We start from the raw sequence: 25,434 nt of genomic DNA, 5'->3' as shown, positions 1-25,434 counted from the left end.
AGCTCCTGATTTTATACTTCCATCCCTGCCTTTTTGCTTCCTGTGGGTGGGGCTGGGTTGCTCTGGCCTCACCCACCAGGGGGGTCTTAGGGAGTCCTTCCCTTTCTGGGTCAAAAAGGGAGGCCTCGCTGCCTCACTACAGGCCCCTAAATCTATACTTAGGCACCTTAACTAAACTGCATGTTTCCAGAAATGTCAAGCACCCACAAATCCTACAGAAGGTAACAGGAGTGGTATTTGTGCAGCATCTTTGAATATAAGGCTACTTGTATTTAGGTGTTATAGTATTGATTTAGGAGTCTAACTTTAGGCATCCAGATTTGAAAATATTGGCTGTTGGTCTCTATTGACCTCCATGGGATTTCATACTCCCTAAAAATAAAGGTATTTATCTGCTCATGTTTGTTCAATTCCTTGCACAATCTCGTCTTATCCTTTGGGTTCTTCACTCCCTCTAGCCTACTTTCAATTTCCTCATCCATCTTACCACTTATTGATGGAGTCTAAAGCCAGTGTATGTGCCTTTTCCAGAGAACACTTCCTCAATGAATTCTGTCTCAATATTTTAATCTATCCCAGTCCTACCTAAAAAGCCCCACCTCATCTATCTGATCTTGGCTTATTGCATTTAGCTCCTAACCTCGTATATAAGCTTTGATTATTAATGATATCATAAATATCAATTTATATTCCTTGGTCAAATCTGTATTTTACAACAGAGTAAGATATTTTATAAAACTTAAATGGCGTATGTTACACCTCAACATATTATTTTGTAAAATGCTTTAAGGCTAAAAAATGTTATAAACAGAAAACAACAATTTGAACAGTTACATTTCATAGCAGACTGAAACTTCATAGATTCATACAGTACATGGCGCTTGCCATGCTGACTTACCTTTTTTTTTTATTTGACATTTCTCCTCCTTCATATTTCCCTTGGAAGAGAAGTGGCTGAACCAAGTGTTACCAAGGAACTTTCAGCATATTTTAGGGACTGAGATTCCTTTGTAACAAACTGGTTTTGAAGCATTATCTTTTTAAATTATCAAACTAGAGGAATCTGAAATCCTATGTTCTGCAATGAGCAGCACTTACATTAAAATAATACTGTACAGTGCATAAGTGTATCTTTGTTTATTGAGATCAATTATATGTTCTTAATTATTCTATTCATTTCCTCTACATTCAGCAGATAAAACATCCTGTGGGATATTATCCTCTAACCAACATGGGGACTGGAGTAAACTTACAACTAGGACATTTCTTGAAGTATCTTCCAACACTCTTATGAGTTCAGTCATAATATTTACATATACCCTAGCACTTTGAAATCTCAAGCTGTATTAACCAGCTGTCATTTTGGTGTCAAACTCCGGTCATTTTAATGTGAAATAAGGGTCAGCACATGATTTTTTGCTATTAGTAAGATCATTCTTAGCTACTGAACTCTTATTAAACCACAACACATGAAGAAGAGTTCTGTGCAAGTGTGAAAACTTGTTGCTCTCACTGACAGAATTTTGTCCAGTAAAATATATTGGCTCACCCTCCTTGTCTCACAAATATCCTGGGATCAACACACCTACCACAACACTGCATATAATAATGTGCCCTGTTGACATTCTTAACAACTCTACAGTGACATTTTGTTAGTGCTAGTATATGAATAGAAAACTATTCAGACTAATAACTAACAAACAACTCTCACCAAATTAAGCACAATTATTTAATTGTTAAGGGTCTGACTTAAAATCACATCAAGACATTTTCAATAAATACTGGGTTGACCCTCTCTAGTCCAGCACTCTCTGCTCTGCTCCGTGGTCTGGCATGATTTTAGTTAGCCAGATTTCCATTTATCATGTGTGTGGCCAAGTTTCCCATGATCCCATAAAGTTTGTTTACAGCCACTAGTCCTGGCTCTCAGTGTTCTGTGCTGTTATTTAGCTCTAATTTATCCCCTAAATGTCTTCCAAGAGCCCAATAAGCAGTGGAAGTGTTGGGAACGCTGCTAGATAATAATGACCTCCGTGGTTTGGCAAATTCTCTGGTTCAGCACTGGTTAGGTCCCTAGGGTGTTGGACTACAGAGGTTCAACCTGCAAAACCTGTTTTTTCCCTTTTATCCATATTTTTAGGTGTCAATAAAGGTTATTGTTCTCAGTTCCATAATTATTGAGCGAATTTCTACGGCCTGTGACATGCAGAAGCTCAGGTCAGATGACCATTAGCCATGCTGGCTTTAAAATGTATGAATCTATGATACTAACCTCCAATATTGCATGTATGTTTTGTCATCACTAAATTTCCAAGTGTCTCAAGACTCATATATACTTGCAAACTACATCTTCCCACTACTGCTGGACAGCCATCAAATTACACATTTTTGCATGTGCAAAATATTCCTTAGGTTGAAAAATGTGTAGCTATATTTAATTTTTTGGATTTGATAGTTTCATTTTAAAATACTATGCTTCTATGCCACTCAGGAATTCAACTAGCACTGGGAGAATCATCAGCTACGTCTACACTGGCCCCTTCTTCGGAATAGCCATGCTAATTTAGAACTCTGGAATAGGGAAATGCGCGGGGGATTTAAATATCCCCCGCGGGATTTAAATAAACATGGCCGCCACTTTTTTTCCGGCTTGGGGAAAAGGCCTACCTGTTGCCACAACTCTCAGAATTGGCATAAACATAGCACCTCTTCGAGTTACTCTTTAGTGTGTTCTTGAAGCATTTTTTCTGGCCATCTTCTATGAGGATGTCTACTTTCAGCTGATTGTACAACAATTGCTTTGGCATTCTAGTGTCATCCATCCTCAACACATGACCAGCCTAATGTAACTGTGATGCAGAGAAAACAGTTTAAAATCCTGTAGAGTGACTGTGTTTCAGAGCCACATTCCTGGTAACTTTATCCCACCATATATTGTGAGTATGGCATGCAGATGTCAGAAATTGATCATATCTAGAAGCTTGATGTGATGCCTGTACCAGGTCCAAAGTCTCACACCCACATAACAAACTGGACATTAGAACCATTTTATAAATGTTTAACTTTATTTGAAGCATAATACCACATTGTTGCCAATTTGCCAAATGATGAACTGGCTTTGTTGATGCAACTTATCAGTGTCTTATCTATATAGGTATCATTCGACAACATGTCACCAAGACAGCTGAATGCCATTACGTACTTCTGATGTGTGATGCTGCTGATGACTTTTGGTTTTCTGTAGAGTTTCTATGGTGCAGGCTGATGAATAACTTCTATCATTTCCAGACCTGTTGTCAGCCCACACCTTCTTCCAGATTATGTGAATCTGTCTGTAATCAATTGTATCTCTTCTAAAGCACAGTCGTTGGCACACAGCAGCTCATGAACAAAGGCCTCAAAGACCTTCATGGAAGACTGCGGCCTGTTCAGATTGAATACATTTTCCAGAGGATCAGAGGAGTATTCTGACACTGGTTTTCATGTCTCTCCTAACATCATTGAGCATTACTGCATGGAAGATAATGAACATGACTGGAACCATTATGCAGCCCTGTTTAATACCATTCATGATATGGAATGGGCCATACAGAATACCATTTACACAGACTTGGCCAAGCATTTTGTCTAAAATAGACTCAGAACGTTAGTGAATTTTCCTGGACAACCAAACTTATGCAATAGTTACAAATTCCAGGTCTGCTTCAGACAGTTTAAAGGTACTCTTGTTGTTCACTGAGTTTTTCCAGCATCTGACAACCTCCCAATATCATGTCTGTAATTTCTTTTGTTGGCCTGAAACTACAAATATACTTGAAACTACGAACTACTTAGAAATGTAGAATTATGATTAGTTTTACATATCTCCCTTCAGCTTAGTGAGTCCTTGTTAACTGTGATTAATGGAAGCCCTAAATAAAATAAATATTATTTTATTTATTTGCAAATATGATGGCAGATGATTAGTGATGTTGCATAACAGACAAACTCTCTGGCCAGATCCTTTTCAGCAATGCGGAGTAATGAAATACCAGGAAAGTTGCCACAGCTGGACTTTTTACCTTTCCTTCTATATATGGTGACAATGGTGGTATATTTGAAGTCCTTTAGCACATTTTCAGTACTCCATCTATTGAGGAATAGTCCATACAATCACCTCAGCAAGGTCTCACCTCCATACTTCATCTCTTTGGTGCATTCTGTTACTTTTCCGTATCAAGGGACATTCTAGATTAAGTAACTGCCTCCACATTAGGTTTTCTTAGATCAGTGTGTCTTAAACTTTCTAAGACCGAGGAACATCAAACAATAATTTTTTATGAGGAACACCAAGGATTTTTTTTTGTTCAGTCAAAAAAAAAAAAGAAAAGAAAAGAAAAGGTGTGGGGGGGGGGTGGAAATGGCTTGGGGGGAAGTTATTGAGGAAAAAAAAAAGGTTGGGGAAAAGTTATTGAGGGAAAAAAAGGTCACCTGCCCCTTTAAGGACAGCCATTTTGAATTGTTCTCCGCGGCACACCTCCGACTGCCTCAGTTTAAGAAACACTGCCTTAGATTATATTTAACTTGGAAGTTAAAAGTTAATTCTGCAGCACAGTGGTGTGCTGAGATGATCAGCTTTTCAAAGATGAAAACAAGCATTAAGGAATTGTTATGACTGTAAACCGTGAAGGACTGTGCATAGTAGAGGCAATCATGACATCGGTCAGATACAGCCATTTCAAAGATAGAAACTCTAGCCTCCTTGAATGAAGCTGAAATTATTCTCAGCTGCAGTTACTGTTCTTGATCCATAAACAAATGATTCTCTGTGTAACTTCTTGACATTGTTATAAGAATACCCCTAGCATCAACACGTAGGATGAAGAGCAAGCCCAAACTGAATAGGACACTATTAGTGACTGTATAAGTCAGTCAATCAGCTGGTTTAAAAATCTTTGATGTTTCTCAGTCCAGGTACTAATTGGCTGTTTGAAGGATATCTGTGGGTACCCCTTCCATTGTTTCTTTGCCGCTGAAAGGCAGTAGGTGCACCTGTTAAACTAAATGGAATATTAACCCATTCATATAGATATTGTGCTATAATGAAGGCTATGAGGTGGTAGTTTTTTTCAGCCATGGACAGAGAACCAAGATTTGCTTTCTAGTCAGTTCTGACACCTTGGATTTGAGAAAAGGGCTGTCTGTCTCATATGGTTTTGCTAGTTAACTCCCAAGAGTTGAAGCAGATTATTAGACTGCTATCCCTATTCCAAACAAATGCCACTGATGATGAGTAGGATGACTCTGATTTGCTGATACATCTCCTGTTCAGGAGATCTTGAAGATATTCCTTTTATTCTTTATATAGTAGATACGACATTGAAATGTGAGATTTTCTCCAAAGCATGCTGGCTTACAGCTTGATATTCATATATAGGTTGGACCTCTATATTCTGAACTTCTATCGTCTGGCAACATCTGTGGCCCAGCATCCCTGTGGGTGCTCCAAGACTGGAGGACTCCTGGGGAAAAGCCAGACCCTGTGCTCAGCAATTCCCACCTTGCCATCCCAGAGCTTCTGGACCGTTTCAAATAGCTCTTTGTATTGCTGAAACTCAGGAAGGGGAGGGAGAGAGGAGTGGGGACAGGAAAACAGGCTGGGTGACTGCAGAGCCCCATGGCCAGGAGCCAGGAGTGCAGACCAGCAGCCAGAGCTAGGACAATGTTCTCTTTAATCTTTTCCATCCCCGTGCAAAATACATTTTAGGTGCACTGAGGCATGTGCGAATGTATGCCTCCAGGAGAAACAAAAAACTTAGATATGAGCACTCTTCTAATCAACTGGGTGGCATTTTAATCTCTTTTGAGTGACCACCCACAAGCACTCAGCTTGCAGGGAATTCTGGGTGAGGAACACAGCCAGTCTTCACTCCTTTAGTGCCAGCCCCTTTACTGCTGCTGAAGTGGAGCTCCACAGCCAGCAGCAACAGAGGGGCCGGCACTGACCTCCCCTGGCCCAGCAAATTCTCTGGTTTGTGAACAGTTGGGGCCCGAGGGTGCTGAACCAGAGAGGTACAACCTGTACAAACTAGGGATCCATCCCATCTCTCCATTAGCTCTGGGGAAGGCATTGTACTCCTTTTTCAGCATCTGCCAGAGGCCTTTTCTTTTTGCATCTCTTATAAATGGCTCAGGTTCACTGCTGGTGCAAAAAGATCACAATCATCCACTCTGCTTAAAGGCTCTTTTCTTTGCTGACTTATTTCTTGATCCCCTGGACCTCGCTGACTTGATCCTTGAACTTTCATCTCTCTCTTTTGGCACTAATGCCACCTGTAAGGGTTCTATTTGTTAAGTAGCCATTGGAATTTCAGATTTAACCTGCTGTAAACTTCCCAGGATAGTACATCTCTTCAAAATAATACATTTCTTAGTCTATAAGGTGCCATAGGACTGCTCGTTGTTTTTACAGTTACAGACTAATACAGCTACCCCTCAGAAGTTTTAAGTGGTAACTCACAAACATATTTAAACAGCAAGATGATCCTTTAGCTAATCTGACTATGTCTCATACACGTCCAGTTTCTCAGATCACTAAGCAGCAGAATCTGGATCAAATGCTTCAGTTAAATTTTCAGAACCCAGACCGACAGGAGTCAAATGGTTATTTTATAAAAGAAAAACAATAATTTAATGGTCCACTCACATTGCTTCAGCTTTCATCTGAATCCTTTGTCTCTTTATTTTCCAGAAGCTCTGGTAATGAAAGCTGTTAGGAAGCCCACCAATCACCCTGGATCACTCTGACAGCCACAACTCACATTTAATCCCAAGGATTTTGATAATATAAACACAGTATACTCATTTCACTATCCTGAGTAACTCAACATTCTCACCTTTTTATTTTGTGGGGAATTATTTGAAAGAAAAAAGTGGAACATTATTTAACTCTAAGATTGCACCCTGAAAACAGGGTTTTCTTGCACAACAGTTGCTTTAGATGATGAGTCTCAGACTAAGAATTTGGAAAGACAGTACAAGTGCATGAACTTCAGGTTTTATAAACATTAAATTATTTTAAAATCCAATCAGCCTTTCTTCATTCAATTAATAAAAAACAGAGGAGACATATTTAGGAGACAGTGTATATAGTGGAGGTCTCAATGTATATAGCAGGACTCCAGAGAGGGTGGGGGTCTATGTATGCTCCCCAATCCTACACATCCCCCAGTTCTGCCTTCCACTCCAGGGAGATTTAACACCCCCAGGGGCTGCCACCACCACCATGGTGAGTGCCCTGAACCCTGCTGATGCCCTACATCAGGCTCTCCCGTAATCTTCCCCAAGACTCGGGGAAGGAGTCTTGGGGAAAAGGTTGCAAGGGAGAGGGGGAAGTGCAGAGGTGGGAAGAGGTGGAGTGGGGGTGGAGCAAGGGCTGGGCTTGGGATAAGGGTATGCACAATTCCTGCTCCCTTCCTTCCCCCAGTGCCACAGGGATTCGCGTACCAGAAACTGAGTGCAGGCTCAGGCCATGAGTTTGAGACCTCTGGTATACAGTGTCTCAGCTATCTTACACTGCTGAAAGTGGACAAGCTATTTGAAATAATGAAACTAAAGGATGAATTGACATCAGCTATTAAATCTGAATTCCTTGTTTCCAAAATTGTATGTCTGAAGAGTTTAATAATTAAAAAACACCTAATATTTTCCCTAAACAACAAAACAAGGTTATGTTAGTTCACTATTTTTTTGGAAGCAAATTATATCTGCAGTGAATTGCAAAACTATTAATTATCCCTAATACTTGCAAAACCTTTAAAATCATATATATGGACATTCCCTTATTAGTCCTGCACAGTGTTCTAACTGGCAGAAAGATATATTATTATTATTTGCAGACAGTGACCACATACTGACCCCTGCCTCTGTAAACACAACTTTAATATCAATAAACACTGCATTACCCATATCTCCACACCACTGCAAAGACAACAAGAAATTGTACAATATATTCACATGCACATACAAAATCTAATTTTGAGTTTAGTGAAAAAATGCATTAATAATTCAGTTGCAAAGTAAAAAAAATAAAACCTTGATTAATATTCCAAAGTTGTCATGAAAATAGTTTTGAATTCAGCTCATATAATTAAAGTTTAAAGATCCATGTATTCTGTAAATTTTATCTACAGCAAGTTACCTGGAAGCAACTGCAAAATTCAAAAGATATTTCTGGGTAAACTCTACTGCTCACAGGTAAAGAAGCCAAACAGTTAATTGGAAAAATAAACCCTCTGCATTCTTTAATTAACACAACCTGCCTGATTAAAACAGAAATAAGACTAATTAGCAGCCTATATAGCATGGTATCAATACTAAAGGGGAAAAAAAACATGTACACCCACTGTTACTAAACAATGTAATCTGAACTATCTACTTTTGAATTCAGGAGAGAAAGGGAGGGTAGATTTTCAGCAAATAACAATGCATCACTTTAAAGTTAGGATTCTAGTCTCTCCAGCATTAACAAAAAAGAAGTAACATTAAGAGGGATCACTTGAGCAGCTCTTTTGGTGGTTGGCTGGGGTCAGTGGCAACTCATGTACAGAGAGAGTTAGCATGCAAAATCACAGTTATGGGTGTCTGTGCGTCTGAGTTAGAGACTAAATAGAACTGCGAACACAGTATAGGTTTTCTGTGTTCACAATGCTTATTAGTAATAGCCTCAAGGAGTTCTTCTGTATTGTGGCACATATGCAGACTGAACAGTCAAGATCTGATAGAAGGCAAGCTGCCGGAGTGAGACCCGGGTGTTGGGGTGTTGGATTCACTGCCCCAGCCAAAATCTATAGTGACTGTACAGCAGTCTGAAGTGTTACTATCTAAGAGTATGTCTACACTACAAAGTTAATTCGAACTAACGGACTTTGATAGGCGCTACACTAGCGCTCCGCTAGTTCGAACTTAATTCAAACTAGCAAAGCGCTTAGTTCGAACTAGGTAAACCTCATTGTACGAGGACTAAGCCTAGTTCGAACTTACTAGTTCGAATTAAGGGGTGTGTAGCCCCTTAATTCGAACTAGTGGGAGGCTAGCCCTCCCCAGCTTTCCCTGGTGGCCACTCTGGCCAACACCAGGGAAACTCTATTGCCCCTCTCCCAGCCCCGGACCCCTTAAAGGGGCCCGGGCTGGCTACGGTGCCCGTGCCAGGTGCAAGCCTGCCAGCACCCAGCTAGCAGACCCTGCACCTGGCACGGCTCAAGCCAGCCACCTGATGCCCCCCAGCCCTCCCCCTCTTCCCGGGACCAGGCTGGCGGCTCCCGGGAGTTTGCCCGGGACCGCAAGAGGCGGGCACCCACCTGGTCTAGTACGGACATCGTGGACCTCGTCCACGACCTCCGCACTAGGCACAGAAAAGTGGCCGTCTAGGGCAGGAGAGCTGCCATCTGCCAGGAGCAGGAGTGCATGAAAATCAAGGTGGTCCACTGAGACCCCCGACCCTGAGCCCTGAGCTTACAATGGCCGTACTAGGTCAGACCAAAGGTCCATCTAGCCCAGTAGCCTGTCTGCCGACAGCGGCCAACCCTAGGGATCCTGGAGGCGATGGACCAAAGACAGTGACCAAGCCATTTGTCTTGTGCCATCCATCTCCAGCCTTCCACAAACTTTGGGCAGGGACACCACTCCTACCCCCTGGCTACCACCACTGCATGGACCCAACCTCCATCACTTTATCTCACTTCTCTTTAAACTCTGTTCTAGTTCTAGCCTTCACAGCCTCCTGCAGCAAGGAGTTCCACAGGTTGACTCTTTGCTTTGTGAAGAACAACTTTCTGTTACTAGTTTGAAGCCTGCTACCCATTCCTTTCCTTTGGTGTCCTCTAGTCCTTCTATTATGGGAACTAATGAAGAACTTTTCTTGATGCACCCTCTCCACCCCACTCATGCTTTTATAGACCTCTATCCTATCCCCCCTCAGTCTCCTCTTTTCTAAACTGAAAAGTCCCAGTCTCTTTAGCCTCTCTGCATATGAGATCTGTTCCAAACCTATGATCATTTTAGTTGCCCTCCCCTCTTCCACCCCCTTTTCCCAGTCTCCCCAAGTTTTGTTCAATAAAGAGAGATTCTATTTTTGACCACATGTTTTCTTTATTTTGTACATCAGGAAGGGGGGCTAGGGAAGGGTAAGTGGAAGGAGGTGAGGGAGGAATGGGGTACGAGCCCCCGATGGGGAGGACTGGGCTGGCTATGCGGGCTTCTGGGGGTGGAAGCTCTCCTGCAGCCCCCCAATTGTCCCCTCTCCCCAGATGGCAGCCTGCGGCAAATGCAGCCGGTCTGATGGCCGAGTGCTGTGATGTGCCCAGTGTGGGCACTCAGGGCACTCCAAGCCAGGACTGGTTTGCAAGCGGGGCACCCCTGAGAACTGTCTGTCCGGGGTGGGGGTCGGGTCCCTTTAAGCACAGCCCTCGGCTAGCCTGAGGCAGCAGCTCCACGCTCTAAGTCCTCATCTGATGCCCTGCTGGCACTGCTTCCGGCCATCCTTAACCCTGGTTCAGGGTCCACTTAATGTGGACATGCTAGTTCGAATTAGCAAAACGCTAATTCGAACTAGTTTTTTAGTCTGGATCCGTTAGTTCAAATTAGCTTAGTTCTAATTAACTAATTCGAACTAACTTAGTTCGAATTAGCACTGTAGTATACCCTAACTTCCACATGTAGACATACCCTAACTTCCACATGTAGACCCAAACTCGGCTTGGAAAGTGAATCCTGGGTGGTGAATCCAGGGCCTTAAACTCCACTCAAAATCCCTGCAACTTGCCTCCTATCAGACCTGGACTGCACAGTCTGTGAGAGAACAGAAACTGGAGGCCATGGAGAAGAAAGAAGAAAAGCCAGAAAAGGAGAAGAAGAGCCACTTGCAACAAATCCCACAGGTAAGGGGCTATTATGTCAACCATAGTTCATTTCAGATATGCCACAGCATATCCTAAATGCTGGGGGATGTGAAGGAGTTAATGTAGAGCTGGCTATTCTGACTCTATATTAACCACATATTCTCCCATTCAGAGAAATTTCATCATTTCAAAAAGAGATTCAGGTGGCCCAAACATACCAATTACAAAATATACTAATAATATAGTCTTGCTAAAAGGTTACAGATCAGTATCTTGCTGCCAGGATTTCTTGAAACCCAGTGCTCATATTTAAGATGTAGGACTGTCTTCCAAAAGAATACATTAAGGAACAAGTCAATAATTGAAATTGTGGATAGGAACAATCTTTTCTGTCCATTACAAACATCTTGGAACTCCCAGTCATGTGAAATTAAACATATAACTGACTGTTGTTATAAGTATATTAAGAAGGTTTCACATGACAGCTATAAAAATCCATATTTATGAAATGATTTCCAATATATCCATATGTACACTGACAATTGATTGAAATAAAATCCTTACATTTTGCTATTATCTTAGAAGCCAATGCAAAGAATCAAGGTCTGTATAAAATGTACTGCAAACTCATTACATACAAATATTACTTACTACAGCAGATACAATCTCAAAGTCAATGGGAATCTCCATGGGTGTAAAACTGCCCATGCTATCCTACTGAAGTATCAGGGCCTAAATTTGGAAATTCCCGTAGGTCAGGCTTGTCTTCAATACACGGAAGATTCACACTGCCGTGGTCAATCTTCCAGAGTTTAATTTTGCCGGTCTAGTAAAGCCCTCCTAAATCAAACTCAGAGGGCACCCCTGTTGGCACCAATACTCCAGCTCCTTGCGAGGAGTCAGGGAAGCCGAATGAAGCATTTGCTCCCATCAACTGCCCGCTGTGGAGACCACGTGGAAATTCTAATTAAGGTATATCGACTCCAGCTATGTAATTAACGTAGCTAGAAATGCATATCTTAATTCAACCTTCTCCTGCAGTGTAAACGTAGCAATTTTGTATTAACAAAAATAAATACTGAATTACAGCACATTCCATATTGTTCTGATGGTGAATCATACTAAACGAATTAAAAGTAATAGGAGTAAAAGATGAGTCTCCAAACAAAATTATCGATTTAAAAGTCTGTAAATATCTTAGGTATTTCAGCAAAGCATACACTAATTTTTTGTTCATGCAGCAAACAGCACTATGGGACACACTAACGGGGTCTGTGTGTTCCAGCACAATATTAATGACAACAACAAAGAAAGCGGGAGATACTAAAAGAAAGGAATGAACATTTACCCATTCCAGTTCCAGCTGGTGCAATCTCTCTGGAGAAGATTTCCACAGCCGTTTTCTGCTTATGGTGTACAGCAAGCCAGATAACAGCTTCCCGTAGACCCTATTTCCAAACATTAGAAGTAATATTAAATTACTAGTTCTAGTAACGTTCTAGTAAATTAAACATGTAGAATCATACAATACTGAACTACCACTACTATAGTTGACACAATCACTATATTAAGCACTATAGTATAGTAAGCACTATAACAATCCAATGATATGCAAGCCTGGGGTAGCATTCTACTATAGAATTTTCTTTTACAGAACTTTTTAATTTAGTTTGATCTCAATCCATATTTAATTAAAATAAACAACAACACCCCGCTTGCTTTACAGGCAGTCCCCGAGTTACGCGGATCCGACTTACGTCGGATCCACAGTTACGAACGGGGCCCTCTCCCTGGTCTCCAGCAGACCAGGGAGAGGAAGCAAAGCGGCGGAGCATGCGGGCAGTGGACAGCCCAGATGCGTCTGGGCTGTCTGCTGCCCGCATGTTCCGCCGCTTTGCTCCCCGTCCTTCTGGTCTGCAGACCAGGGGGACAGGGAGGAAAGCAGAGCAAAGCCGCGGAGCCCGAGGGCAGCAGGATAGCCACGGCGCGTCTGGGCTGTCCCGCTGCCCCCGTGCTCCGCGGCTTTGCTCCAGACGCCTGTGGTACAGCAGCTGGGGCGCTGCCAGTTGGTCCTGTAGCGCCGCTCTGGGCGCTACTGGACCAACCCGGCAGCACCCCAGCTGCTCTGCCCCAGGCGTCCTGATTCAGCCACTGCTGGTCAGTTTCAGCAGCGGCTGAATCAGAACGCCTGGGGCAGAGCAGCTTGGGTGCGGCTGGGTTGGTCCAGTAGCGCCGGGGAGCAGCGGCGCTACTGGACCAACCCAATAGCACCCCAGCTGCTCTGCCCCAGGCATCCCCAAGTCAGCCGCTGCTGAAACTGACCAGTGGCTGAGTACAGGAAGCCCCTGCCCCGGGCTTCCTGGAATCAGCCGCTGATCAGTTTCAGCAGCAGCTGACTTGTGGATGCCTGGGGTTCTTAAGTTGAATCTGTATGTAAGTCAGAACTGGCATCCAGATTCAGCCGCTGTTGAAACTGATCAGTTTCAGCAGCGGCTGAATCTGGACGCCAGTTCCAACTTACATACAGATTCAACTTAAGAACAAACCTACAGTCCCTATCTTGTACGTAACCCGGGGACTGCCTGTATTTTCAAACCACGGTGGCCAAACTTATTTTCATTTCATTTTGAACCCACTGAATAAGCATGGGATCAAAGCTAATGGGCTAGGTTCAAATCATACATGAGGAGAACCTGCTGTGCCCAAAGGGATTTAATCTTGGTGGAGATGGCAGTGAAAGCAGTGTGCTCACTTTCCTCAGTGGTTTCATAAGAGGAAGGCACTTTTAAAATCCGTCAGGATCTTTATGATGCAAGCAGAAACTGTGCATGCACTGACTCAATACTTCCATACTTTCTTCTAGCAGCCTTAGCCATACTTCACTTCCAAGGCCAGCAATACCTACTTCTCGCATCCATTTTCATTCTGCAGTCTGCCCTCCAATGCACTTTCTGCCACTGGAGGATCTGCACTCTGGTGAAAGCTTTAGGATGAAACCATGACTCCCATGAAATCAATAGCAAAACACCCATTGATTTCAATGGAACCAGGACTGCATGTTTGTTTAAAAACAACACCGGCTCTATTTTATGCTTTTTTTCTTCATCTGTAAGCAAAAATAGTTTTCTTGTGCAGATGTAATCCCTAATTCTATCTGCTTAAACACAGCATTTTTAAATACACCCTTTTTTGCAGCTAGGATAAGATTCTTTCTCTAGTGTCCTCGGATTGTTTTCTGCTTTTTTTTCTGCTTTTTACTCTCATTTCAATGACAGTATGTGTCAGCTTTAGGTGTTTTGGTTTTGTTTTGGTTTTGGGGTTTTTTTTGTTTTTTTTTAACAACAAGCAACCAACCATACCTGTGTTTTTTTCAGGAAGCAATTTATGTTCTTCAGTAAGGTAAATGCTTGAGTCAGCTTTGACTCTACCCATTTGATCAAATTTTTAATACTAGATCACCTTTATCAGGTTTTAGGAATACAAATCTAATATACCTCACTCAGGTCCTTAGGAATAATAATAAATGTTTCTACTTTTTATATGAAAGGAGACTGCACAAGGTTATAACCCTACAACTCAGATTTTTCTCAAATGAATTATAAAGTGTTGTGGAATATTTCCTCTTCCTGATAGTCAGCTATACTATACAATTTACAATTCATGCTAAGTTCTTCTTGCCACCCCATTAGCTCTATACAAGATCATGTTAATTTTATATAAACTTTAATTTCTTCACTGCAGACATTGTGTTTCAAGCCTACTTTTGCTAAGAGATTTACTCTGCTAGTGAATATGGAGAAAAATTCTAAACGTTTCTTTGATAAAGTCACATGAAATCCTGGTCCCATTGAAAACAATGACAAAACTCTCACTGATTCAAATAAGGGGATGATTTGGCCTCTCAAGAATAGGAGGCTTTCCCCTGTCATGTCCATTATCTTCTGTTCTTTTGCCAAAAGAAAGTTTTCACAGGGAAAGGAGATGTCTGTGAAATCACACAAAATCCATACTGCTTTTAGACTCTGCTTTTGAATTATTGTACATAAAGAATATTAGGCTTATTATATATGCTAGCAAAAAATGGGCAAAGAAAATAAGTAAATCAATCAAAAAGGAAGAATTCAACAAAGTGGAGACAAACCACTCAGGATGAATCACAATGTGAACATCTATACAGCCATTCTGTTATTTCGAAATAATTTCAAAATAATGGACAGCTTATTCAGAAATCTGTACCTCATTCTATGAGAAATAACACCTATTCTGAAATATTTTGAAATTAGGTGTGTGCAAATGCTTAGAGTATAAGACAAATGTGTCTAGGTTGCAGGGGAAGGAGAAAATGAGGAGGTAATTTTTACAAATTAATTCATACATCTTTCATTGTTAAGCAATCTAAACCTGCTAAATAAGGAGTTCAAGTCAATACATTCATTTCACTCACTTACCACATTCAATACATGAAGATCAATGATTCAGCTACACCACAACCAAAATCACCCAACCATGAGTTTTCAAAATAAAATTATAATAATTTGACTTTCTTTTCCCCCCTTTTGCTCATAAACACAGATAGATATCAGATTCATACAGGCATGAAGTAATACACTACCTGCTTGTAAAGTTGGGACATTTTTACTCTCTCCTATTCTAAGAGCAGGTTTACACTGGGACATTCAGGAAAGTTAAGCAAAATGAAGTAAAGTTGTAATTTTTAAAGTGTGTTGGTTAAATCACAATAAACCCTTGTGTGAACAGTTCCATTTAGAAGTTAAGTGGCCTTAATTCATGCTATCTTAGTGTATTAATTAAAGGTCTGATGTAATCCCAAGACTATGTCAAAATAAAGCAAGTACTTTTTACTTCGTGCCAACAGGGTCCACATGGAAAGTTACAGTGCAACACTTCAGAACTATCTACAATTCATATCCTTTCAATCCACATTGTGGCACTATGAAAATATGGCACCAATAGTTAATATGGCTTAACTTCCCATGGAAACAAGCCCTATTAACATTCATCAAAACAGAACTGAAATTGTAAAGTTAATTTCTCATAGCTCCCATCACATGTGACAGTGTGTCAATAGGGCAAACTTTAAGGAGCTCTTTTAGAAAGGGTACAAATAATAGGTGGTCTGACCATATTTATATAACTGAAAACAATTAAACCAAGCAGGGCAATCTTTGGGCATCTTCTTAAGAATGATTACTACATAGCACAGGTGGTAGCCTCCAGTTCATCTTGAATAAGGAAGGTATCTTCACATCCCCAACTTCAAGAGCTAGGAACTTAATTAGTGCAATTAAGTCGCCTGGTAATTAGTAGGAAACATTTCTATGCAATGTATAATATTTACGTATTTACATCTGTTTCCTGTTTCTGGACTATATCAGGCCTTCAATATTCCTTTCATATTTCCATTTAACCTTATGCTTACTTCCTAGCCTTCAGATAAAGGATTATACAGTAAGCTAAACAATTTAAAAAACAATAAGCTGCTGTCCTGTTCAGTGCCTGAATCTAGAGTTGGAACTACATTCATATAGTATATCCTGCATAACCATTAAAACAGCCAGACTTACATGGTCATGTTTAAAAATCTAACAGCTGCCTATTTAGCAAAAATTCCTAGCTAGACAAAATTAAATATTTCAGTCATGCCCTATATTAAAATATACATATAAACAGTATATTATACATTAATAAATAGTTAACAGATGTTTCAATAGATGATTAATCAATTGTTACTGAGTACAATGGCTGCTTATAACCACCTATACTTTATATATAACATGCTTAAACATCTACTTAATAATTTATTACTTCTTTATAAACTATTTATAAATGCACTCAATGTAAAATGTGATTGATATGTCTAAATTAGAGACTAGTTGATGCTACAGCACGTGATTTAGAAGAAGAAACAGTTTCAGAACAGATATCATAGGAAATATAAAAAACTACAGTATATTGGCCTGACTAAATCTCCATCATGCCTTGGCTTCAGAACTACAGAAGACAGTCTGAAATCTGAGGAAAAGCACCCTAACAGTGTGCTGTGATTGTTGGTAATTATGCTGCACATAACTGTTTCCCTACTATCCTGTCTGCCATATACATATCTTTTCTCTCATCTTAAATTTACATTGTAAAGTCTACAATGAGGCTTTGGGTTACTGGTACTACTGCAATACAAATAACCAACATACTTTCCCGAAATCTGTTACTCTCTGAAAAAAAATGTTACTCTCTGACCAACTTGACACTGGGAAGACTGAATAGTTGCACAACTATAAAGAGTGCTCTGTGGGCTAACGGCTCAGAAACTGAATTGTCAGCTAGGGAGTACAAATGAGTCCTTATACCTTTCAGTTTTAATATACTCTGGGTAATCATAAGGTCGGGGTAGGTGGAACATCCCCAGAAATTTCTATCATCTTCAGTCTCAAAAAAAGTTTGGGTGCCCCCCTTACAGAAGAGCAATCTCCCATTAGAGTTGTCCACCCTACAGATTTGCAGGGGCTACAGTAACCTATAAATGCCTAATGGGAGGCTGAAAAAGGGTCAAAATCCATGTCTTCTTTTACATTTTTGAGAGTTCCCATCACAAGCAACTCTGTGTATGCTACCCACAAAATCTTTGGCCCAATAGGCCCCATCCAATCTCCTTGGATAGAAATACCAACAGTGTTCAAGCCATGCTACCAGTAAAATCCTTGGCAAGCTTAAACACAAAAAGGAAGCTTACAATAAGCAGAAACTTGAACAGAGGACTAGTGACGAGTATAAATATATTGCTCGAGAATGCAGGAGTGTAATCAGGAAGGCCAAAGTGCAACTGGATTTGCAGCTAATAAGGGATATGAAGGGAAACAAGTTTCTACAGGCATGTTAGCAATAAGAGGGTGGTCAGGGAAGGTGTGGGACCTTTACTGGATGAGGGAGGTAACCCAGTGACAGATGATGTGGAAAAAACTAAAGTACTCAATGCTTTTTTTGCCTCTGTCCTCACAGACAAGGTCAGCTTCCAGACTACTGCACTAGGCAATACAGTACAGGAAGGAGGTAGGCAGCCCTCGGTGGAGAAAGAACAGGTTAAGAACTATTTAGAAAAGTTGGACATACACAAATCCATCGGGCCTGATTTAATGCATCCGAGGGTGTTGAGTGAGTTGGCAGATGACATTGCAGAGCCATTGGCCATTATCTTTGAAAACTTGTGGAGACCAAGGGAGGTCCCCAACAGTTGGAAAAAGGCAAATGTAGTGCCCATCTTTAAAAAAGGGAAGAAGGATGATCCGGGGAACTACAGATCAGTCAGCTTCACCTCAGTCCCCAGAAAAATCATGGAGGAAATCCTCAAGGAATCCATTTTGAAGCACTTAGATGAGAGGAAAGTGACCAGGTATAGTCAATATAGATTCACCAAGGGCAAGTGAGACCTGACCATCCTGATTGCCTTCTATGATGAGATAACTGGCTTTGTGGACATGGGAAAGTCGATGGATGTGATATACCTTGACTTTAGCAAAGCTTGTAATACAGTCTCCCACAGTATTCTTGCCAGTAAGTTAAGGGTGTATAAATGGACTGTAAGGTGAATAGAAAGCTGGCTAGATTGTTGGACTCAACCGGTAGTAATCAACGCCTCAATGTCTGGTTGGTGGTCGATGTCAAGTGGAGTGCCCCAGGACTTGGTTCTATGGCCAATTTTGTTCAGCATTTTTATTAATGACCTGGATGAGGGGATGGATTGCACCCTCATTGCACCCTCAGCAAATTTGCAGATGACACTAAGGTGGAGAAGCAGTAGATACATTGGAGGGTAGGGATAGGGTCCAGAGTGAACTAGACAAATTGGAGGATTGGGCCAAAAAAAATCTGATGGGGTTCAACAAAGACAAGAGCAGAGTCCTGCACTTGGGATGGAAGAATTCTAAGCACTGTTATATGCTGGGGACTGACTAGCTAAGCAACAGTTCAGCAGAAAAGGACCTGGGGATTACAGTGGATGAGAAGCTGGATATGAGTCAACAGTGTGCCCTTGTAGCCAAGAAGGCTAATGGCATATTAGGGTGCATTAGGAGGAGCATTGCCAGCAGATCTAGAGAAGTGATTATTCCCCTTTATTTGGCACTGGTGAGGCCACATCTGGAATATTACATCCAATTCTGTCCTCCCCCCCCCCCTTACAGAAAGGATGTGGATGCATTGGATAGGATCCAGCAAAACCAAAATGATTAGGGGGCTGAAGCACATAACCTAAGAGGAGAGGCTGAGGGATTTGGGCTTGTTAGTCTGCAGAAGAGAAGAGTGAGGGGGGATTTGATAGCCTTCAACTACCTGAAGGCAGATTCCAAAGAGGATGGAGAGAGGCTGTTCTCAATGGTGACAGATGACAGAACAAGGAGCAATGGTCTCAAGTTGCTGTGGGGGGCCTTAGATTGGATATTAGGAAAAACTATTTTATGAGGAGGGTGGTGAAGTACTGGAATGGGTTTCCTAGGGAGGTGGTAAAATCTTCATCCCTAGAGATTTTTTAAGTCTCGGTTTGACAAAATCCTGGCTGAGATGATTTAGTTGGGATTGGTCCTGCTTTGGGCAGGGGGTGGGACTCGATAACCTCCTGAGGTCTCTTGCAGCCCTAGGATTCTATGATTGGCTGAGCATGGAAACTGTGGGGAATGAGTTGGTGGTGAGATGAAACTGGGAATGCATGAACAAGGACAGAGAAGACCAGGCAAGGAGACTCAGGCTAAGATGAGAAGCCTGAGGAGTGGAGACTGGAATTGATTAGGTGGGGAGAATGGAACTTGGGCAGGGGAGGAGAAGAGACAAAACTGGGTCAAGGACAGATTGAAATGGAAAGTGGTATCCGTTAAATCTATTGACAAAGTTCCTCATTACCTTGTAGTGCTGGTCTCCGTAAAGGATGACAATCTACTATATCTATTAGTGGTTCTGTTAGCTCAAGTGCCAGAGATCCATGAGTTACAATCCTGTTGATTAACCAGGTATGTGACAATATGGTGCTACATAATACAATCTCTAGGTATTTTGCAATTTGCTTTACAAGAACATCAAGGTTGCAAGCAAAAGTCAAGTATTTGTGTAAATGTAATTCAGTCCCATTGGACATATGCATTATGACAATATCTCTAGTTACAGTCACATTTTTCCACAGGATTCCTGCCTCATTCAGTGCACAGGATTGATCTGAATAAGGGTGTGTCCTGAAGGAAATTATCTGTACGACAACTGCAGATTTTTTTCCCCCAAAACGTGGAAGATGTGTACTGAATGAGGCAGGGGACTGAAGGAAAAGAAAGGATGGTCTTTAGTTGAGGCAGCTGAATGTTACTCTAGAGATTAGATTCTATGTTGATCTCTACAAAAACTTTCTATGTGGCACTAAGCAAGTCACGTAAACTAACCTTTTCACAGATAACTAATCAAGTGTTCTTCATTTTTTTGGCTGCTTGACTTGAGACCATGAGGCCTGATGATCTTATACTCTCCATACTTATCTATAAAACAGGGATTATAAGAACCCCTCACCAAATTAAGGTTTATGAAGCATTCGGATATTATAATGAGCAGCGTCCCGGGATCTGCGTGCGCCCGGGCCAGCCCCACTTCCCACCGGCCGGTTCCCCTCTGCTTTTCCCCCCAGCCAGCCCTACTCCCCCCCACGCCTTCCTGGCCAGCCCTGCTCCCCACTGGCAGGTTCCCCCCAATCTCCCCTGCCAGCCCCGCTCCCCTCCTGATAACCCTCCCCCCCCCTCCGCCCCATCTGAGATCAAGTGTATCCGGAATTTTTGTCAAAACCATCTGGCAACCCTAGTTACAGTGATAAGTTACCTAGTTCTACTGTAGAAATAGACTGTTAACTTTCTACATAACACATGTTCTAGTCTTCTAAAAACATATGTACTCAGCAATTTGACAATGCTGACACATTCCTCACATCAGATTCACAGACTGAGTTTTGTATCTTGGAATTTTGCAAGACTTTGCAACTGACAAAGAAGAATTAGATGCTACTGTTTTGGAACAAGCCACACAACTTAAATATTTAAAGTGTATGACTTAACTCAAGATTTACTGCTGTCTTTTATAGACATTCATGTATGCCATTAGTTGCAGCAGATGCATGGTAGTTGCACACACTGTGTCTATCATTCAAACCTGTACATGTGAATTTAACATGTCACAAAACACAGCACATTATCATGTAATTAAAGATGCTCATAATGCATATGCACAAGGCAACCTTAGTTCTGGTATTTCCTAAATTATGAATGCTTAATTGTGTAACCTTAACATTCTTTTAAAGTATTTCAATATAATTTAAATATATGTAATATGTGTTACCGTATTTTCCAGGTATAAACAAACAGGCAGTCCCCGACTTGCAGGTACGAACGGAGCTTTTCTCTCCCTGGAGGACACGCACTGCGGGACCTCGCGGTCCCACCGCCCGTGAACTCCGGGGCGAGAAAAGCTGCTCCGCGTCTCCCTGATCTGCAGACCAGGAAGACGCGGAGCAAAGCCGCGGAGGGGCTCTGGCAGCGGGACAGCCGCGGCGCGTCTGGGCTGCCCCGCTGCCCGAGCCCCTCCGCGGCTTTGCAAAGCCTCGGGGGAAGCCGGCAGCAGGACAGCCCAGACGCGCCGCGGCTGTCCCGCTGCCGGCGTCCTCAGAGGCTTTGCTCCCAGTGTCCCTGGTCTGCTGGAGACGGTCCCCAGCAGACCAGGGATACCGGGAGCAAAGCCGCAGCAGCGGCGGGGTGCCGCGCTTCTGAGGCTTTGCCAGAGCAAAGCCTCAGAAGCGCGGCACCCCGCCGCCGCTTCGGCTTTGCTCCCGGTGCCCCTGGTCTGCTGGGGGACCGTCTCCAGCAGACCAGGGACACCGGGAGCAAAGCCGGGGAGGTGGAGGGGTCCTGCGCCTCTGAGGCTTTGCTCTGGCAAAGCCGGGGAGGCACGGGACCCTGCCGCGGCTGCGGCTTTGCTCCTGGTGTCCCTGGTCTGCTGGAGACGGTCCCCAGCAGACCAGGGGCACCGGGAGCAAAGCCGCAGCAGCGGCGGGGTCCCGCACCTCTGAGGCTTTGCCAGAGCAAAGCCTCAGAGGCGTGGCACCCTGCTGCCGCTGCGGCTTTGCTCCCCGTGTCCCTGGTCTGCTGGGGGGGGGCACAGCTAGTGCGCCCCCCCCAGCAGACCAGGCTTTTGTTGTGGACCCTGGGACAGAGCAGCTGGGGCACTGCCGGTTGGCCTCTTAAGGGGGGGTAGTCTTATACGGCGAGTATAGGCAAAAACCTATGTTTTAACTAGAAAATTAGGGGGCCGTCTTATACGCCCAGTCGCCTTATACGCCGGAAAATACGGTACATAAAAAAACCCACTACTATTATGAGGGTTGTTCTTGGACATATATTACTTTACTCACACACATTACTTGAAAAGTGTTTCTTTAGATTTCATAATTATGTATTTATCACACAGAAATATCTCAATCCTATAAAGAGTTACTCATTAGTTAATTTTTGAGTACTAACATTGATGTTCATGGGTATATCCATGAACCTAAAGTTAGGAATGTGCAAAAGTCTTTGAAAGATGTTGTAACTCTTCTTAAAAGTTATATAAAGAGAACAACATGGGGGAATTAAAATAGATAACTTCATAATTTTCTGCTTAATACTTACATCATCTGTTTTCTTTTTAGCATGGGGTCCATATGTTTCTTCAGAACCTAAGAGCTGTATGTTAACTGAACAGTAGTCTTCATACCCAAGCTGACTGAAAATAAGGCGAGTCCTGCAACAGATTTTTTGTTATTAGCAAGCTGCTTCAAAAAGATTATATGCAGTAACAGTGCAGGCCATCAGTTTTAGTTCTGTGTGCTAGTTAAATCTGGATTTGAATACTTCTTTTCTGGGTAAATTTATTTCTCTATCATAGTGTTAATATCAAGTTAGTTATACTCAAAATATGTCTGGATATCTCGATTCTAAATTTCTGTTTATTTAATTTATTCTAAAGATGGCCTGCAAAGGAAAAATCAATGGGCTTGTACTTTTTTATTTGCTTCATTCTGATAAATGAAGAAAGCTGAAAATGTTATTAACATTAATACATTCTGCTTACTTTTACATTAGAAATTCAGCACCTATCTTTGTTCTTCCTGGAAAACTCTATGAATAATTAAGAAATACATGAATGATATCACAAATACCAAGGAAGTGAAATCTACTTGACTGAATTGAGGAAGCATTTTTATTCAGACTTAAAATTCCTTGTTTTGTGTTAATCCCTCTTTGTATTAAATGCCTAAGGACAGTCCGAAGAAAAGTTATTTGTTGAATTTTTAATATCCCCAGCTCTTCAGTCAAGAGCTGAGAAGCTATAAGTACATTTCTCTATATTCCTTCCCATTGGAGACTTCCACTAAAAACAGGGGGTATGTCTACACTACCACACTAGTTCGAACTAGGGTGGTTAATGTAGGCAACCGAAGTTGCAAATGAAGCCCGGGATTTGAATTTCCCAGGCTTCATTTGCATCTTGCCAGGCGCCGCCATTTTTAAATGTCCGCTAGTTCGGACTCTGTGCCCGCGGCTACACGTGGCACGGACTAGGTAGTTCGGATTAGGCTTCTTATTCCGAACTACCATTACTCCTCGTGGAACGTGCCGCGTGCCGCATGTAGCCGTGAGCACGGAGTCTGAAGTAGCGGACATTTTAAAATGGCGGCGCCTGGCAAGATGCAAATGAAGCCCGGGAAATTCAAATCCCAGGCTTCATTTGCAACTTCGGTTGCCTACATTAACCACCCTAGTTCGAACTAGGGTGGTAGTGTAGACATACCCAGGAAGACAACACTTGACTTTCCCAATGTGTCTATGGTTAACAACGAGCAGGAGAGAGGAAAGGGGAAAAAACAGTGGAAAAACATCTTTCTAGCTTCCTTCATAATGCATTAAAAAAAAGTATATACCCATTTTTCCTTTGCAGATCATCTTCAGCAGTCACAGATAACATAGGTTGACCTATTTTTGATAGATTTAGGATTTAATTTTAGATGGTATTTACATAACTTTTATTAGTTAAAAGCAAACTGCCATAAAATTTAAATTTGAATTTTACCAGATGCTAAAGCAACTGGAAATGAGAAAAAAGGGACAGGAATTACAGTATTCCAGACATCACAGTCTAGAGTAAAGAGCCAAGGACTCCTGAGTTCTAATATGAGCTCAGCTACTGACTCACTTTGGCTATGTCTGTATTGCAATGACAGACTGTGGCACAGAGTCTCAAAGCTTGGGTGAACCAAACTGGGCTTGGGCTGCAGGGCTAAAAACTGCAGTGTAGATGTTCAGGCTCAGGCTGAAGCCTGGACTTTGAGACACATCCCCCACCACAAACCACAGCAGTAGAACTGCTGGGAAGCCTGTAGCCAATCAGCACAGACTCAAAAGTAGGCTGCTCTGAATGGAGAGATGGAGAAGCCAAAATGGCTGGTGGATGTATTAATTCAGGAGAGAGACTTTAGAATAAATTACAACTTGCAGATATAGCTATGTGCCTCTTATGGATTCTCTGGAATTTGAACAGGCCTTGGGGGTATCCTTGGAACCTGTGGCAAAACTCTTTATTTCTTTCAGACAAACCCCAGTGGCACGTACAGTTTGAATGTGCCTGTGTCTAAAAGCTTCCAAATTCTTTCCTCAGCCTCAAACCAGGGACACCATTTAACCTCTCAATGCAATCACCTCAAACTGTTGTCAGAGGCTGTGTTTTCTCTCAGAAGTAGCAAAACACTCTATAGTATCATCTAGTGACACGGAGAAATACACATAAGAAAGAAGTTTTCTGAGATTTTACAGGGTATGGCTAGACTGCGGGGAGCGGGGGAGATTTCGGGATACTTCTGGTATTCCGAAAAAAAAAAAACTCTGCCGCATCCAGGGAATGCATTTGCTCCTCCACTTTTTCTTGCAGAAGAGCAAACACATTCTTTTGGAAGTCCCTGTATTCCTCGTTCTATGAGGAAGAAGGGGGCTTCAGAAAGAGGGTTTTTTTCCGACATGTCAGAAAAGCCTCTTCCGACAAAAGAATTGGAAAAAGGTATGCAAAATGTGGAGCACATTTTACGTACTTTTTTTCAACAAAAACTTGTAGTCTAGTCGTATCCCAGTGATCGCTATAAGATCAGGCATGACCAATCCTTTTCAACTTATTCATAAATGATCTGGAGAAAGGGGTAAGCAGTGACGTAGTAAAGTTTGCAGATGATACCAAACTGTTTAGGATAGTCAAGACAGAAGCAGACTGTGAGGGACTCCAAGAAGATCTCACCAAACTGAGTGATTGGGCAACAAAATGGCAAATGAAATTTAATGTGGATAAGTGTAAAGTAATGCACATCGGGAAAAATAACCCCAACTATACGTACAGTATGATGGGGGCTAATTTGGCTATGACAAATCAGGAAAGAGATCTTGGAGTTATCGTGGACAGTTCCCTGAAAACTTCCACACAGTGTGCAGCGGCGGTC

General features: G+C 42.1%; 1 protein-coding gene across 2 annotated transcripts in view; it reads right to left on the bottom strand.

Moving 5' to 3' along the window:
- LOC102455426 (uncharacterized) overlaps positions 1–25,434 on the bottom strand; it is a 112,397-nt gene that overhangs the window by 43,274 nt on the left and 43,689 nt on the right. For both annotated transcript variants that reach the window (XM_075930095.1, XM_075930096.1), the window contains 2 exons: positions 22,583–22,694; positions 12,226–12,325 (listed from right to left, as the gene is read on the bottom strand). In XM_075930095.1, coding sequence (XP_075786210.1) covers positions 12,226–12,325; positions 22,583–22,694 — 212 coding nt within the window. The remainder of the gene's footprint in view (positions 1–12,225; positions 12,326–22,582; positions 22,695–25,434) is intronic.

The sequence above is a fragment of the Pelodiscus sinensis genome, chromosome 5 (assembly GCF_049634645.1).
Source record: "Pelodiscus sinensis isolate JC-2024 chromosome 5, ASM4963464v1, whole genome shotgun sequence".
Taxonomy (NCBI): domain Eukaryota; kingdom Metazoa; phylum Chordata; order Testudines; family Trionychidae; genus Pelodiscus; species Pelodiscus sinensis.
The sequence above is the reverse complement of the archived record's forward strand: the minus strand, read 5'-3'. Positions and strand labels throughout refer to the sequence as shown.